An 18,482-nucleotide genomic window follows, 5' to 3' on the forward strand; every position below is an offset into this window, starting at 1 on the left:
CTTCCTTTACTTGCAAGTGATTTGATGCGTCTTTTCCTTAGCAAGAGTAAACAACTAAAAAAAAATAAAAATTTGACTCCCCTTTTCCTTGAAGAGCGGCACTTTAATTTTCCACCTTAATCTATGATTATGTTTGCATTTTTCACCCTTGGACAACGGAAATGATTTTATATTACCAAGATGCCTAGAGGGCTTCCAGTCATGCATAATCATCCAATTCTATATATATATCATTAATTCAACAAATAATTGGTTGACATTAGTATATATTTTTCAAATGTTCTCACATCTTTATTTGATTTCAAGTAGCATTAAACTCTTCAACGCTGAACTGTTAAATAGAAAAGGGAAATAGTAATTAAGTAATTATGCAGTTCTTTGCCACTAGCATTAGAAGATGCAAATTTAAAATGATAACTTCCCTCTTTCCTTGTTAGCTAACTGCACTAAAAGTGCTTCCCAACCCACTCGAACCAAACATTTAAAAAATTGGGGTGGGGTGAGGTAGGGAGAATTAAAATCTATGAATTTGGTTGAAATTTATGAAGGCTGGAATATAGCTGGATTTATTGTATACTTCGCAAGGCCAATGCACAGCTAGTACTTAACTTATTTGATGTTTTGAATGCTCTGAAACGAATTTGCTTTTTTTTACACTGAAGACAGAGAGAAAGACGTGTATTTATTTATAAGCTAGATTTGGAATAATGAATAGCATTGGCGGAAAAGAGGAAAACATGCCTCGCACATCTCCATCATTCATATAAATAACAAAATACTGCTATCTCTGCAAAAAAACATAGATTATATCTCTGGCAGAATATTATTTTATTCTTTACATTAACCTTTCACATCCGTATTGAAAGCATAATTTGATTTCTTGAGGCGAAAGAAAAGGTGCCTCTCACGAGGGCTCCAGTTCTTTAGTACTTTATTCTATAGTCAGAGACTTAGGGGCATCTGCGTTAGACTTTTTTTTCCTTGTGTGTGTGTGTGTGTGTGTGATATAGTCTTACACTAATCTATGCACTAGGTAGTCTATGCTCATATATTAACTAGACATATTACATCTCGTGGAATGATGCCACTAAAAAGTGTAACATGTATTTTGTACATTGTAATTAGATTGTATAAAATGAACATTGAATCTAAAGTATTAATAATTTCTCCTTGTTTGAAATTTTAAGGGGATTTGATTAAGAGGAAAGCATTTAGTAATAGTTATAAACAAATGCTTTGGGAGAATTGGGATTGTAATTGAGATAAGCAGAAACATAAGAGGTGTTTGGGGGGAAAAAAATAACACTTGATGTTTGAATGTTGGGAACATGAAGGGAAGTGGTGGCCAGTTATAAGGTTACTGGCACCATGTGCTGTTATCATGTGCATTTTCCTTCCAAATAATGATGGATTATAGTGGGTCTTCTATTAAGAGTAGAGCTTTTGTCAAAACTAGGTGGCACAATGTGCTTGATGAAATATTTGAGAGTATGTGTTCGATCTTTTTCAATACTGTCTTTATATGTGGTTTTAATTTCGGGATCCGTCTCAAATCGAACTAGTCGCGAAATGATGAACCGATTAGAATATTTGAAAAAGAAAATACTTGACAAATTCTTCTCACATCATATATTTTTATTCAATAATTCTATAATATAATGCAAGTAGTTAAAAAAAAAAGTTACAAAAAATTGTGTTTTTTCCCGAGTGCTTGGGACATGGGAGTCGAATTTCATTATGAGCCAAAAGGGAAAAGGTTTTATAGAGATCTGAGTCTGCAGTGAACAATCTTCCTTTACATCTCATTTAGAATGGTTTTATGTCATTAGAAGTAAACTAGTCGATCGAGTTTCCTAGCTTAATATTTAGGGTGCATTTTTTAAATTGTTGATGCAAAGGAATTTTTTTGCATCAACTGATTATACTATGTATTACGGTAGTACATAGTTATAATAATAAAATTATTTTTTTTTCTCAGACATTATCAACTGACGTGCGAAGAGAAAAATAATAATTTTACTATTATAACTATATATAACCCATAGTACATAGTGTAAATCGGTTGGCGGATTTTTTTTTACAGTTAAAGGTGAAGTATATTTCCCTAATGCTTATATATGAAGAATGGTAATGACTTTTGAAAATACTATATTTCTCGTTTAAGGAATGATTCTAAAAATAACCAATGCTATCGAATCTGTGGGTCGAACATCTGGATATGACTATTGGCCAATGGTTCATAGTGCCTATTCTTCTATCTATGCATCTATTCCATCATAAAGGTGAAGACCACGCTAGGAATCAGCCATCAAACGTTATGGCCAATTGGCCATGGGGTTACACATTGTAATTAAGTGACTCATTGTGATGCACCTGAACCTGAAAGTCCACGGAAAAGAGTATGGGCAAGAAACATCATAATTGTGTAGAGTACCATTTAATTATATAGTGGGAATGGGAAAGGAAAGTTGCAAATGAAAGGTTTTCTGAAAATTGTTTCAGCACCTTAAAAAGTCGTATGCAGTTAAGCTGCATACGCATTTGTACTAGAGATTGTACTAGAGATTGGTTGGTTGCTGAATGCTGGGGCTTCCACTTCAAAATTGTAGGGATGGAGAAAAAAGTAGTCATACAATGATAGGCTTTGGGATCCCACAACTTGAAACTTAACACCAAGCTAAGTCCTTCTGTCCCCATAAGGAATCGAATGAAAGTGAAACACGCTGCTTTTTTTTTTAAAAAAAACAATGTTTTTTTATTTTTTTGTTTAATTTCCTTTGCAAAATTATTTCTACAGTTAAGGCAATCAGACACAAAATTCAAAGAGAGAGTGAATTTTATGTAAGAGATTTAAGCATGTTGCATTAGCGTTTTTTGTTTTTATGTCCCATCATTATTTTGATATTCTTATTACTTATTTTTTTCTACTATCATTTAATTACCATTAGATCCCATTCTTTAACCAAAATCTTTGAAAAATTTGTGAAAAGAGAAAATAATTAATGTACTCTTCAAATATATAATTATATTAGAGTGGTAATAAGTTAAGGGGAAAAATATCGTGACAACCAAGTTGTGTTACTACCAAGTGACTACCAATCAATCTTACCGTTAGATCGATTATATTGATCCAACGGTTATATCTATTTTCATCTTTGTATGGTCATGATTCTCCAAATTTAATACTTTATATTTATTTTCACCTTTGTATGGTTATGATTTCTCATATTTAATGTTTTCACTTTAAATATGAGGAATCATGACCATACAAAGATGAAAATAAATATAACCGTTGGATCAACATAATCGATCTAACGGTGAGATTGATTGGTAGTCACTTGATAGTAACACAACTTGGTTGTCACAATATCCTTCCCCGTAAGTTAATAATATAAAAAATTAATAATAAGAATATTCTTACTCTTACTTTTTTTTTTCTATGACGGATTAGTGACAAAAGAAAAGCGGCATTTTGTTTTTAGGTCCACAGAAGTAAAGTGGCATTAACCAAGAACTTCGCCTCATTTGTTATTGGGCTTAAACATGGGCCGAGGAAACCATTTCATATATCTTCGATCCAAAATTCACAATGACTTTTTTTTTGGTACAAGAAAGGGGCAAAGCCCGAAAATTCACAATGACTTTGTTTAACAATATCATTCAACACTCGTCGGGTTTCTAAGTTTTGTTTTGTTAAGCCAGGGAACAAGTGAAAAGGTGGGGGGTGGGGTGAGGGGGACACACAGGTTAGAGAGAAAATTAGATACGTTTTTGAAAAATTATTTTGGTCCTTCAACTTGCATCATTTTCCCCGTTTTAAAAGGTGGGGGGTGGCGATATCTTATTTTTAAATCTAGCAGTTCAATATCATCCACGTTTTAAACAGGAAGACCTTCAACTATGCCCATTGATCCTCATTATTTTGATATAGGCTATTATTATATTCTCACTAACCAAGTCGATTGATCCTCATTTTTTATTTTATTTTGGCTATTATAGCATTCTTATTAACTCACTGAGTTCTAGTTCTTTCCACTCATCTCTACGTATAAACTTGAGGATTTTTTTTTTTTTTTACTTAAATGCATGTGGTTGAATATTGCTTATGTTTGTGCTAATAATAAGCATTGTCTGCATTTAGAAGTAACTTTTTTTTCTTTCATAATTTGTAGATGCTTGTATATTGCTTCTCAAGCCTGTTGGGTTTCCTCCTTCAATGCTAAGCCCAAGCCCATTGAAGGGTTTTCTAAAAATCTTAAACCTAGATCTCACCTCCTTTATATATTCATTAGTTGAGGGTGGAGATTAGGTCAGATTTGAGAGATTAGAAATTTGAGAGAAAATTATTTGAGCAAAACTTTATGCTTTGTATTTGAGAGATCTCTAGAGAGAGTTTGAGTGAAACATCTTTAGAGAGCTCTGATTATCACCATTGTTAGAGAGGTTGAGTTAACCACCACATTGGTGAATTTGATTCTTTGTAACCATTATTTTCATAGTGGATTTTTGAACTGGACTAGGTCTCGTGGGTTTTTACTTCTTCATTGGAGAAGGTTTTCCCACGTTAAAACTGTTTGTGTTCTCTCTCTCTCATTCTCTCTCCTGTTTGTGTTTTGATTTTCCAATGCGCTGCCCGACCTAGTGAAATTCAGGCCGAGGTATTGCTGAGATCCGAGATCGAGGATCTTGTTGATTGACTTCTGCAAAAGGCTGCTTAGCCAAGCTTGACGGAACCGAGTTCCCAACAGTGGTATCAGAGCCCGAGTTCGACGGGTTCTGAGGGAGACGAGATGGAGACCAGTGGCATAACCAATGATGGAGACATGTTCAAGCTGACCGCAGACAATTTCACCTATTGGAGACCGATGATGGAAGATCATCTCTACTGCAAAGATTTACATGAGCCCATTACCCTTGATAAGAGACCGGAAGGCAAGACCGATAAGGAGTGGGAGATCCAGAGTCGTAAGGCGGTAGCTACAATCAGAAAATACATTGACAAAAGCCTCTTTGAGCACGTGTCCGAGTTCACGAACGCGTATGAGTTGTGGACGAAGTTGGAGTCCACGATTCAGAAGAAGACTCCCAGGAATAAAGCACACCTGGTTCGTCGACTTGTGAAGCTTGAATATAAGGACGACATGAGTATGATTGAACACCTCAACACCTACAAAGGTATTGTGAATCAGCATGTGGTTGAATATTGAATATGGTAGACTAATATATATGTACTGATTGTCTTCACGTATTTGGAATAGGCTGTGATATTGTGAGAGATTGTGGTTGTGATCCCTTGGATACAAGGAGTGCATTGGAGGATAGTGCTTGACAGGTAAGCTTTCGGTTCTTGGGGTTAGTCCCCTACTTGTTCCACCAGACTCCGAGGGAGGATGGTAGTTTGATATGGTATATTAAAAATGATTTATTATATGTTGCATGTATATGTATGTATGTTTGTGTGCCACACAAGACGATGTTTCCTTATGCATAGTATGAGACAGTGTTTCCTCATACAGTATGTTGCAAGACGATGTTTTCTTGCGTAATGCATACTTGTTATATTCTCTGGCCAGTAGGATTACATTATTGCACACTACATTGCCATACATATTTTGATGCATGCATGGATTTTTATACTGTGTTTATACCAGAAGTGAGTTTAGGGGTGGAGGAGCCCTCCAAGGGTCCCTAGCTTACTGAGATAATTATATTATCTCACCCCGCGTTATGGGGATTACCATTTCAGGTACAAGAGCTAATGGTGCTGAGACATTGCGTGGCAAGAGGCCAGATGATAGATACTATTTGACATGATTGTCAGGGTCTTGTGGATATTTAGATTTGTACCTGACATACCTTATTTTGAGTTGTACATGCCATGTATATTTTGAGAGCATAGGAGATGTCTATGCCATGTTGATAGTCTGTATATGTTGTAAGTGATGCATGCACAGGTCTATGTTACTTATTTAATTGCATCTCTTTTATTTATTTGATGTAATTATATAACTAACATCATGGACATTATTTTGAGACAGTGTGATTATGAGATAGCCTAAGCTATAGATGGCTGGACAATATGTTTTATTTATGTTGTGGTATACCTGGATTATATTAAATTGTCAATCAGGTTGAAGTTATCATGGTGGAAATTATCTCTAGTGGTCCAAAATGTTGTCCATTTTATTTTGGCCATAGAAGTGAAAAAGTTTGCAGTACATAAGTAAAAAGAGAAAATTTATTTAGTTAATTTCCACAATAATTAAGTTGAGCATACTGCACTTATTATCATATGAATGTTAATTAACCGGCTGCATACGGAGCGTTACAAAACACAATGTAATCATCCTATTTCACATGAATAAAATATGTACTCTTTATATAGCCGAAGGTAACAAAAAAAGGTAAGTAGTTTTTGAGTTACTAATCCTAGCCATTTGCTTTTTGTTAATGTACTATTTTTCTTTTATTTGGCTGTATCACATGCGGAGGGAATGTGGGATTCTTTTTGCTACTCTCGTTCAAATCCGCGAGTTGGCATGGTTCTTGACCATTGAGCGCCACAATACTGTGGCCTATTTCAATGGTTTCTTGAACCTTGATCATTCACCCTCCATTTTCCCTATAAAATGTGTTTTTACTATATATTCAAAACGTTGAAGTTGTTAGTCACGTCATGTGCATATTCACATACAATAGAGTAATACCAGCCTAGCTATCATTGACTAAGAAAAAATCTTAACTAAACTCTGCAAGCTACTTGGTCAGGTGATTGATTGTTTCAAAAATAATGTCTGGCAAAGCTTGCCGTGGGTCTTTGGATGATGTGAACATAGCATTACTCAATATCATGAGAACTTTTTCCTTTGTTCGGGTGCTTTCATCCGGCGAAAATTAGTCAAATTCAGTGAAAAACAAAATGGATGATCGAATTCAGCCAAAAATCGGATTGAACATAATGAAAAATGCATATATATATTTTCAAAAAATATAATTCATTAGTTCTGAATTCAGTGTCTAGATTCTCTCTAAAAAAAATACATATCTTAAGGCTTGAAATATTTTAATGTTAGTAGATAGATGTATTATTAAGATTGATCTCCGGCTCAGTGGTTGATTGTCTAATAGAAAAACAAGATTAATCTTTATTATGGCATCTTTGGATTATATTAAGTAAAATTGTAAGCATCGCTATATGATTGAAACAGCATTAACTAAGTAGACAGTTTTGCTTGAAAAGACATGGTAAGTGAGAGGGAAAAGTGGTTGACCAAATCCAAATGGACGTTGTCAAGTTTGACGGGCGAGAATTCTTTGCGTGTAAATGGGCAAAATAGTCAATAGAGTCGAGAGGCGCAATTTGGTTTGTTGGATTTATAGACATTAACATACCAAACACTCAGTTCCTTGTATTGGACAAATAAATAAGCATCACTCGAATGCTAAAGTAATTAGATTGTGTTTGTTAATATACATTTGAGCAATATTTTCTCCACAAGCACTATTCATGGGACTGGGAGATACAATATCATTTTTGAGGAAACCAATGAATAAAGAATCGTCTAACTGTCCCACCCACCAACTATACAACCGTCCCAACAGTCAACAGAAAAAACAAAGTTAACAACCATCTTTTCATCTTAACCTAATAAGGCTAAATGCTTCCAAGAATAACAAGCGTGCAGGAAACAAGAGCACTACAAAGAAATGCATACGTTGGGAAGCAACGAGACTACTGAACCATTTCAAGGATTCTCTACCATTCTGTAAGATGCCGGAGAAGGGAGGCTGGTCTTGAATCATATTGACCGATACAATGGACCTCCAAACAAGAACGTCAGCATCACTTCCACGTGGCACCACAAGAGACCACCACACCTTTCTCCGTTGCTCTCTCTTTGCCTTACGGATTTGGTTAAGTTCTTGGCGAATCACAGTTCTCACAGATTTTAAGTAGGAATTCATGTCATGATCTCTCTGTATGGTTCCTCCAGATCCATATGCAGATCGGTCACTTAAGATTTCAAGTGGGTGTGGTGAGTTCAAGAAGACCAATTGAGCAGCTCGGAGCTGTTTGTCTGTGTCATTGGATTCTGAAAGATGACCATTCAAAAGATATAGACCACTCCCTGAGGGCAGGAGATGATGACTTGGTGAAAAATTCTCGTCTGGTTGTAGAATCAGAAGTTCACCCATTGGTGTATATAATAGTTTCTGCAGTTAAAAGATACACACAAAAAATTGACTGAAGGGACTAAAAATATAATTGAAATTACCATACGTATGGCTATTATATAACACTTAATTTCAGATAAAGCAGAACTTTACCTGGTTATTAAGACAAGGATGATTACGGAAATTGGCATTAACAGCCTTTAGTAGTTTTGCGACATGTTGTGGATAATTGCAAGAAAATGCTCGTGGTACTATGTCTCTGTGCATTGTAATTGCCTGAACATGACTTCGTGGCAATCCTAGCTTGTCAAGCAAACTATCACCTCCACACATGATGGATGGGGAGCCAAAGGTTATCACAGGAAGCAGAGAGGACATTGGCACTTCGTTCCTTATCAAAAGCATAAGATTTACAAGTAATGCCAAGCTTCCTCCGAGAGAATGGCCAGTGAAACGGAATTTTGCACGAGAGCCTTTAGAGTTTAGGTGAGCACGAACTTCTGGTAACATCTGTTGATATGTCCCTTTTGCAGCCTCATATATACCTCTATGGACAACGACATCCAAACCCTAAGAAAAGAATATGTATCTCATTATCTCAATTTTGAGGAAGGGTAAACATTAAGAAAGATTATAAATTATTTATAACTTAAAACAGAACAAAATTTCCCCAATTAACAAGAAGAATGATACGAGGAAAAAGCTAACTTATCCTGTAATATTAACAATTACCTCAAATTGAACTGGCTCAAAAAGTAGGTTTGCTTTCCAGGATTCAAATGACTCGGAACCCTGCATATTAAAACAATAATTAGTGGGACAGAACGCACCAAAAAAAAAAAAAACAACAACAACAACATTGGCAGTGAATCAGGTACAAGTGTTCATTCATTGCTGCTAGTGCTAACTATCATAAGCTAAATGATATATCTAGCTATTGAGAATTATGATAATCATGTTTTTATCATGTTTCAGTGTTCATGCATTACTGCTAACTCACTAGTATTTTATAAAAATAACCAGACAGCTACTAGCTGCAACCAAGAAGTATAATTTATACAGCAAGATAAAAAAACATATCCTCATTAGTTTTCCCCACCTGAATAACAAAAAATCTTGTACAACTCTGGTCATCTTCACATATGAACCATTCACAGGGTGAAGAACCTGTTGAGTTCAAATCATCTGCAAAAGCCTGCTTTACTTCCTCGTTTGCAGAAACCACTGCTGTCACCGAACCAGTAGTTTTTCTCAACAATGCCACCTCTGTGTTTGCCGTGTTAACACTGTCAACGCTTTCCTTGCTTGCCTCAAGTGAACCTTCACCAACCACACCGTTAGACGATTTGAATGGAAGTATGCTTCTTGTCTGAGCATGGAGATAAGAGGCAGTAGATGCAGCAATCTCATAAGCAAAAGATGCACTTATCTTGTATCCACCATTCTTCTGCTCTTTTCTTTCTCCTGCATCCTTCTCATTAGTTTCTTCTTCCTGAGTTGCAGCAGATGCCTGAATTTTTTCAGCTGCTGCGGCTAATTCCTTCTTCTCTATAGATGAAGTTACAAAACGCAGACCATACTTTTTTAAGAGGTTCCCTGGCTAAATTAACAAAACCAAAATATTAATTAGTATCAGACATGCATTTTTCAGGAAAAACCAAAATCCATGATTTATTTTTCAAAGCAATTTTCCTTGCAAATCACATAAGTGCTTTGCTTCGTTTTGTTAAAAGTTAGAGCCGCCAAATGATAAGTATCCCATTTGTTCTGAGTTAGATGAGAAAAATTAGACACAAAACGGAACACCAAATCTTAGAGCAATGCATTTCCAACAAAGCGTTCAGATTTGCCTCATCAACATTAAACCTTGAAGGGTTTTTGAAATGCTGATTTATATACCTATCCGTGTAAACAATTACGATACATTCAAAGATATCATCCACATTAGTCTCTGAAAATTTCTGGGAAATCAGGGACAACAGGGTGGATCTGATGCCAATTCATGGCATTTAGAAATCTGATTCATTTACGAGAGATAGAAGATTTAAAATACCTTGATTTTGGGAATAGAGTATGCCAAGTTGCCCAAGTGGGAAATTTGCGCATACAATCTGGCTTCAGCTAAGGACACCCTCCGAAGCATTCTCGAAAACGAGTCTCTATCGAACCGAACCTCTTCTTCTTCTTCTTCATCAATCCTACAACCATCATCACATTCACACTCCTCCTCTTCTTCTTCATCGGTTTCATCATTCGCCACAACTTCCTCTTTCTCTTCATCATTAGCACCGCTCTCCTTTTGTTCCTTTCTCCAAACATAACTGGAATGAAAAATCTTTAACACCCAATTCCCATTTTGACCCTCTCCTTCGTCTTCTGGCTCCGCCATTCCATTCTGTCCCTCGGCGTTCTCCACCAAAACGGCGTCGTCGACATTGTACATAGCATTCCCAGTTGATCGGTGCCAAAGAGACTTCAAAGGGTATATAAATGAGAATCTAGAAAACAACGAGGATTTGTCGGTGGCGGAGGAACGCCCCACCGCGCTAACTTGAGACTGAGCACGTGCATTTGCTGTAATATGAATGGAAGGTGCTATCCCAGAAATGCTACTTTGTAAACACAGAGTATCCATTGTTATGTTATGATTATGACTGTGTTGGTTAGCACACACACACACACACACACAGAGAGAGAGAGAGAGAGAGAGAGAGAGAGAACGATGTGAGCCCAATTACAGGGAATTATTGTAACAGAGAACCCAAAGAGCGTTCAGGTTTCTGTTCCTTCAATTTCTGTTTAAAGAGAAAGAAAAAAAAGGAGGCTGGAACCAAACAAGTCGCCAAATATAGCTACGCTAAAACCGGTTATGCTGACGGCTTCGTTCCAATATCGTAGTTTGAATAGAAAAAGCCTTATTCCTGCGTGTGGATGTTGTGGCAACTCTGTCGTTTTGTTTTGAACTTTCGTAGCAAAGCGCGTGCTTTCAAATAAGTGCCACGTAATATATAGACTGTAAAGTGTATATGAACATGGCTGCTATGTGCTATCTATCACTGATGTGTTCGTAAAGCACCAATCATGTGGATGCTACTACAAAGTTAGGTTATACCGTTAAGAATAATCAAATATCATTAATTATACAATTGTGAACCTTCTTATGAAGTAAGTTTATACAGTTATGAAACACCGGTCAGAAGTTATGTATAAGCAAATCCATGGTCAACCCTCCCTGGACAACGGCTCTGATCATTTAATATTTAAGTACAAAGGTAACGTGTGTGCGAGAGAATACAGTTTTAGGTCTTAAGTAACTCTTATTTTAGAGGTTTAAGTTTCATCTAATTTATTTGTCAAATTAAATTATTAAGATAATATTAATAATTTTTTTCACTTTTATTTTTACCTTTAGGCTCTAGCTATCCTTATTAAATATATTGATAACTAAATGCATTTATTTGTTTTCCCAAAATATCTCAACTTACTACTTTCTCTATTTCAGAATATTGTTGTTTAGAGCTTTGTACAATAATTAAGAAAGACATTTAATAATCTTAATTTTAAATAATTATATCTGATTCTTTCATTTTATTAATGCCTCTCATTCCACTTTATCAGATATCAAAACACAATGATAAATTTCTAAAAAATAATTGATAACTTTCTAATTGTATAAAGTATCAAAAAATTAAATCTTATAGAGTGAAAATTATTTTAAAACGGAGAGAAAAAAATATTATATCTCTTTCGTTTATTTTTCTAATGAAGGGATAGAAATGATCAATAAAGTACTAACAAATAGGAAAGAAAATGTTAATAAAGAAAGAGATAATATTAATAAAGTGAGTGAAAATGTAAATGAGATTATAATTTTAATAAAATGACAATTTTCTCAATGACTTAGTATTTACTATTTTTTTTGGACAATTTAGTATTTACTATTGTCAAGGTTATTTACAACATTTTTAAAAAAAATCTGTTTTGCAAACCTTATCATTCAGTTATTCATGACCAGATAGCGATGAATTTAAAACAAAATTAATGAGTTATTAAAAAAGTAATAGTGAAGTTAAAATTAGAATAAGAAACTCAGGTAATAATCTAAATAAAAAAATTTGACAAAGAAAATTACGAACCTATTTTAATCGATAGTGACTTCTTAGCTAACAAGTTGTTTTGGAAGGAGGGGGGAGGGGGTAAACAATTATGATACGAAGGCAATGACAATTAGCACATTCTAATTTTCAAACCTTTAGCATGTGGGCAATTCTTTAAATTGTGAACTTCGAACTTCTCCATAAAATCATCAAAATTATTACTCATATTATTATTTTTTTAGATAAATCACATGTATCCTCCACGAGAGGTAATTTTGTTCGATTCAAGTTCAGAATTAAGATTTTAAACTTCTTCCAAAGATGATACTGAAAAGGATCAAATACATATTCTCACTCCCACTTGCTCAAGTTCCATATATCAACTAAACTACCATCGTATTGTAAAATAGTGACAAATATTTATCGGGTCACATTTAATGTTGGGGTGGGGTGTTGTCAACTTGCCTAGGAGGGATTTATGACTTCTATTCCCAAGATTCGAAAGTTTCAAAAAAATTTAAATGTTGTCTCACATTTCTAACATGAATGTAATTGACTTCTTCCATGTTTATATTTTATAAATTTTCAATCATGTTTAGCAACAGTTGCTTCTTACTTTTAAGTAAATATACTACTTATTTTTTTTAAAACATATACTACTTTTTTTTTACATAGCATACATACTGTTTTTAAGTTGGACAACAAACGATTGGCTTTTTATTAATCGAAAAAAATAAGACTTGAGCAATCACGGGTTTAATTCGGCACAAAGCCGTGGGATATCTGAATTATTACGAAGAAAAAGCATATTAATTATGTTTGAGTATATGATGTCATTTAGTTGGATAATTGATTTACTTGAATTGTCAAAATAATATTTTTATGAACATAACAATGTTGTTCAGATTTGTTGAGTAAAAAACCAATCAAAATATCTGAGTGATATTCTAAGACATATAAACACAAGTTACATTGCCATCAAAGTGAAGTGCTTGCACCAATCAACAAATCTCGTGAGCTTCCATCAAGAAACATAGATTATTTGACCGAACTACACCTATAAACCTTGAACATTGGAAGTTCAATAATCGTCGAGTGCAGGTAAGCGCACATAGGTCCGTCAACTTACTTTTCCAAGTTTCCACGATTAATCAACTTGGGTAAGTGACCTCAACTCGTATCTGCCAACTTTTACTCATTTTAAGTGAGTGTCAACCATCAGTGTAGGCTAAAACCACGAAGAAAGGTGACATGGAAATGGGCACTAGACTGTCAATGTCTACAATCAAGTCCTAGTTCACAGGGGAACAATTTCAGACACGGTACAAAACTAATGTAGGCATTTCTTTTCAGCTACTGTTATTTTTCGTATCAAAATAGCACGCCAAGAAGGCACTGGAATTCACAAGACGGCAAGGATTACAGGATGCGCATCATTATGAACGGGGGGAAAGTCATCTATTTGTAAACTAACAAAAGGGCAATTGCGGGAAGCCCAAGGCATGCATTTACTATCACCACCTAATCATGTTACATTGAGGAAATAATGAGCGAAATAACATGTATCCTGTATGTATTCTAACCAAGAATTGCTTTTATCTTTGTTTTCTGTTCCTCCGTTAGTGATGTGGGGAATAGAACCTCAAAAGTGACGTAAAGATCTCCTTTCTTCGTGCTCATATGCAATGGCATGCCCTCCCCTTTGAACTTCCTCACTTGCTTTGGCTTTGTGATTCCCTAAGGTGTCAAAAGAAGACTGTCAGCTATGTAACTCGCGCGTGTGTGTATACATATATATTCACCAATTGGTATCTGAAACGAGGATATTTCATACTCACCTTCGTGCTTATATCCACCAGATGCTCATCTAGGTGTTTTATGGTCTTCTCAAAACCGACAAGGGCTTGAACCTGAAGAAAATTAAGGTTAATAAATATTATAAAGCCCAGAATTTTAAGGACACCAATATCAGAGAGAGCAGTCAACGGTTTGCAAAATCAATTAAATGTCTTATTTTAACTCTGCCATGCTAGTTAATAGAACAGTAGTTACTACTTGCATAGTGTCCAAAATAGCAAAGGCACATTACAACTCAAGCAATTGATATGCATAACAACAAGAGATACTCACCAGAGTTATAGTGACAGTGGTGTGCAAGTCATCCTTTTCCCTTCTGAAGATGTCATGAGGTGCAGTACGGATACGAAACTGCTCAAAATATCATATGAATTGTCAGCACACTGCACCTATAACAATATCGTGCATACAAAGCAGTAGCTAACAAAGATAAAAATACTTGACTTACTAACCCTTAAATCTCCAGATTCTCCATCAATTATGGGTTCGCCATCCTCATAAAATAGCACCTCCTGCAGAAGGAAGAGACCTTGTTAACTCAATTTTTAATTTGGAAAAAATTAAAATTTTCAGCAAGCTTCCCAGAATCACGACTTATATACATCATTCAATAGCAACATAACACTTACGGTATGGTTGGTACCAAAGTGGAAAACAGAGAGGAGGCAGAGAAAGTGGAGTGGCATAGAAGGTTTTTGCTATTCACTCCTTGGTCCTTGGTAGACGGAATATCAGTTTTAGGGGCTGAATTAAAAAAAGTAAGGGTCCACTTTTTGTATAGTGATTTTCACTCCAAACTTCCCAATTGCCCATTTTCCAGCTTAACCAGGCAACCCTAAAAATTAAAATTTGATTTTCAAACATATGGAACAATCCAACTTTTTTTGTTCAGTTCTCTTGTGGCATGATTTCTCTCCCTCCTGCACAATGGTGTAGTTTGATTCAAGTAGCCAACCTCACCTAGTGGGGAAAGGCTTTGGTTTTGTTTGTTTATCCAAACTTGAACAGTTTCTTCAGCTTTTACACTATAGCTCAGAGTTCATTGATATTTAGCACTCAAGAATAGCAACAAATGCATCCAATAATTAACTTAGAACCATTGTTAATACCAATACTGAAAACAAAAAATAACTTAAAGTACTAGCTTAAAGTAAGAGCCACTGAAACTGAACTGTTTATGCATGTGGCCATTGGACAATTCAGTAAATATGTTTGATCGGCTTTTTTTTGTGTACAACAGAGATTAATAGTTGATGGATTTTTTTTTTCTTATTTTTTAATGCTAATAAATAAATTAAATGTACAAATAGATATAATTTGCAGTGATTAGAAGAACTTATCATCAGTTGAAGTGAAATAAAACAGAATTAAAAAAATTATGCGTAAACTAGAATGTTAAATTTTGAATCAATTCCAGTTTTAACAGAACTGCAAGCAGAATTATAAAACAGAATTTAGATGCACACATGATTAGATATACTTTATAGTGTAGAGCACACATGAAAATGGGTAACAAGACATGATATTATGCATACTTAAAGCCTATATATAAACTTTAAATGTTTACCTGCCCATCTTGCATGCCTTTCTCAATATCAACAGTGATGAAATACCCCTCCCTTGCATATTTGACATTAGGACATTGCTCACAGACCTGGACAGGAAAATTCAGAAATAGAGTGAAAACTTCCACATATGTTAACAATGGGAACAAAATAAACCTACACAACACCCCTCCCCCCCCCCCAAACACGCACACAAAGGAAAAAAGGAAAGAAAAAAAAAATTATGAGCGCGAAAAAGTAAACATCTCACAGTCATACAAATTAATGTCATGAAACAAGAAAGCAGCATGTTTGTAGTATATAAGAGAAAAATATTTATGTTCAGTGAATTCAAAAATATAAAAATATAACTCAGTGAATTCACTCAACATTCTCAGAGATGCTGTTTACCTGCTCTGTCATCTGTTGAAACATCCCAGGCCCAATTTGCTTGTGGTAAACCTCATTTCTACAGTTACAACGTCTCTTCCCAGGTGCTGGTTTTACAACATTTTTCTCCCTCCAAACCTGATAATTACAATGCAAGTGTCACAAAGAGATAAGTAATCACCAAATAACTCAGAAACTCTACACTTCAAGTCACAACAGCATGATGAAAATATTGACTAACGGACCAAATTGATAATCACTGTGATAGTTTACAATTATGACTGGCTATTGGCAAAAGTGCTTTCTCAATGAATGTACTTAACTGTTTAATAGACCAAAGTATCTGAGATAGAACAGAAAGGGAAATAAGAACAACCTCCAGGAATATCAGATATCATATGTATGTGGAATATGTTATATGTGTATTAAATGGACAAGGCCAAGCTTTGATGTAAGCTGCTCTGCTTCACAGCTCCTAGAGCAGTTCTTTCTTTTAATTTTATTTCTAGTTTCAATTGGCTCATACACCTAAATCAAAGTGTACTTTGCAGTTAATATGTGTAACATGAAAACCGGTTTGATAATCTTGAGTCTATTCCATTGCCATCTATATCCTCAGAATAAAATGTTGCAGAAATTCAAAAATGGTATGACACAAGCACTTCGGCAGATATATAGATTGAATGCACCAGAGAATAGTAGCTAGATGTGATCTCACCTTCAAGGAACCTCCCATGTACAAATCTTCTAGGGTTGCGTCCAAGTCAACAATTACATCATCACCTTTTAGAATTTTCTCTTCCTCCTCCATTGACCCACCACCAAAGAAACTGAAAGGAAAATCCATTGTGTCATCCATGAAACCAAGACCAGAGCCCCATACTATAAGCTAAACACATAAGTATAGCAGAATAAACACACAAAAAATATATAGCAGTCTGCCTAGTCACTACTTTGTAATCTATGCCTATAAATCAATGGTTAGATTGAGGTTTGTGCCATAATAAAAATTGAAGCAAACAAGAGGAACTCCAAGAATCAATAAACCATAAATGTTCTGTTTAGAGTATGTTGGTATGACTATACAGAAAATCTTTATATAGCCTTCCTTAGCTGCCTTTTTTTGCCACATGGTGGTATTATTTGTAATTTGATTCAAAATATATACTAATTCATGTAAAAAGTGGTCAGATAAATATACAGTAATTAATACAAGAATAACATTTCTCGAATGTGATACTGATAGGTTAAGAACAAATCCAGCAAAAGCTAAGATGATGACTTACGAGCTAAAAATATCCTGCATGTTCATTCCCATTCCACCACCTCTGCCTCCACTAGCAGCATGCTGCTTCAAACCCTCTTCACCATACCTGTCATAAATACTTCTCTTCTCGCTATCCGACAACACTTCATATGCTGATAGGGATAACAATAAACAGCAACAACAACAACAACAACAATAGCAAACCTCTGAATCTAAAACAAATAGTGATAATAGACTGGGCAATTAAAACCAAAACAAACAACCAAAGATATATACCATTGTTAATCTCCGCAAATTTCTTGTTAGCTTCTTCGTTGCCCTGGTTCTTATCAGGATGGTACTTCAATGCCAGCTTCCTATATGCTCTCTTTATCTGCTCGTCCGATGCACCCTTCGATACTTGAAGTGTATCGTAATAGCTCTTGCTGCAATGCACAACATATCATATGATGTATTGTTCTTACTAGTAACTGAGCATTTTCCAGGGAAAATTAAAAAGAAGAGAAAGTAGAGAGAGAGAGAGAGTACGCAGCAATGGCGTTGAGAAAATAGCAGAGAGCGCAAAGAAGGGACAACAGCTTGGCTCTTCGATGCGCCATGAAGATGACAAGAGACTTGGATCTCTCCGAAATGAAATTCTAGGGCTCAGCTATTCTCGCTCGGATCTCGTTGCAATGAAAATTAGGGATGAGAAATCAAATGTTTCTGTGCGTATGATTATTGGTTATTGGTTATTGAATCGCTTCTTCTCTTGTGGCTGCAGATTTTACAGTGGCAGAACTGAAAGTGATTCCGCCAAAGACTTGACTATGGAGTCGACACTACGCTTTACAACGTGTTCGTTTCGAAACTGGCCAATCACCGTAAGGCTTTGGTTGTTCCAACCAATCCTGGATCTCCACGTCAGATTTTGTCGATGCTCTATTTTCCCGTTTTGTCATTTGCGCATGCATCTCCTCCACCTGGTCCTACTCCCAAGTCCTAACGACTTGGAAATTTCACCGAAAGATAAATTTACCATTTTAGCCTTTTGTTTCTTGTTAAAAAATGTAGCTGTTCGTTGTTTACAATATTGCTTTTGGTGCTTGCTCCCTCGCAACCTTTTGTCGGAGGCCCAATGCAACTGCAAAGCCTCGGCCTCTAGTCCAGAGA

The 18,482-nt window shown here is 35.5% G+C and overlaps 2 protein-coding genes across 2 annotated transcripts; both read right to left on the reverse strand.

Annotated features, from left to right (window-relative positions):
- Window positions 1-7,635: 7,635 nt before the first annotated feature.
- Window positions 7,636-10,810, reverse strand: LOC133297987 (phospholipase A1 PLIP2, chloroplastic-like). The gene is made up of 5 exons (XM_061497227.1): window positions 10,229-10,810; window positions 9,275-9,775; window positions 8,908-8,967; window positions 8,329-8,745; window positions 7,636-8,214 (listed from the first exon to the last, which is right to left on the reverse strand). The coding sequence occupies exons 1-5, from the start codon at window positions 10,808-10,810 to the stop codon at window positions 7,636-7,638; spliced, it is 2,139 nt and encodes a 712-aa protein (XP_061353211.1).
- Window positions 10,811-13,302: 2,492 nt separating this feature from the next.
- On the reverse strand, window positions 13,303-17,965 carry LOC133297979 (dnaJ protein ERDJ3B-like). The gene is made up of 10 exons (XM_061497218.1): window positions 17,859-17,965; window positions 17,607-17,755; window positions 17,350-17,482; window positions 16,782-16,893; window positions 16,085-16,201; window positions 15,697-15,783; window positions 14,582-14,641; window positions 14,403-14,480; window positions 14,111-14,182; window positions 13,303-14,009 (listed from the first exon to the last, which is right to left on the reverse strand). The coding sequence occupies exons 1-10, from the start codon at window positions 17,927-17,929 to the stop codon at window positions 13,851-13,853; spliced, it is 1,038 nt and encodes a 345-aa protein (XP_061353202.1). The 5' UTR covers window positions 17,930-17,965; the 3' UTR covers window positions 13,303-13,850.
- Window positions 17,966-18,482: the final 517 nt, after the last annotated feature.

This window comes from Gastrolobium bilobum, unplaced genomic scaffold, assembly GCF_033153095.1.
Source record: "Gastrolobium bilobum isolate Gb01-03AN ecotype WA unplaced genomic scaffold, APGP_CSIRO_Gbil_v1 utg26078, whole genome shotgun sequence".
NCBI lineage: Eukaryota > Viridiplantae > Streptophyta > Magnoliopsida > Fabales > Fabaceae > Gastrolobium > Gastrolobium bilobum.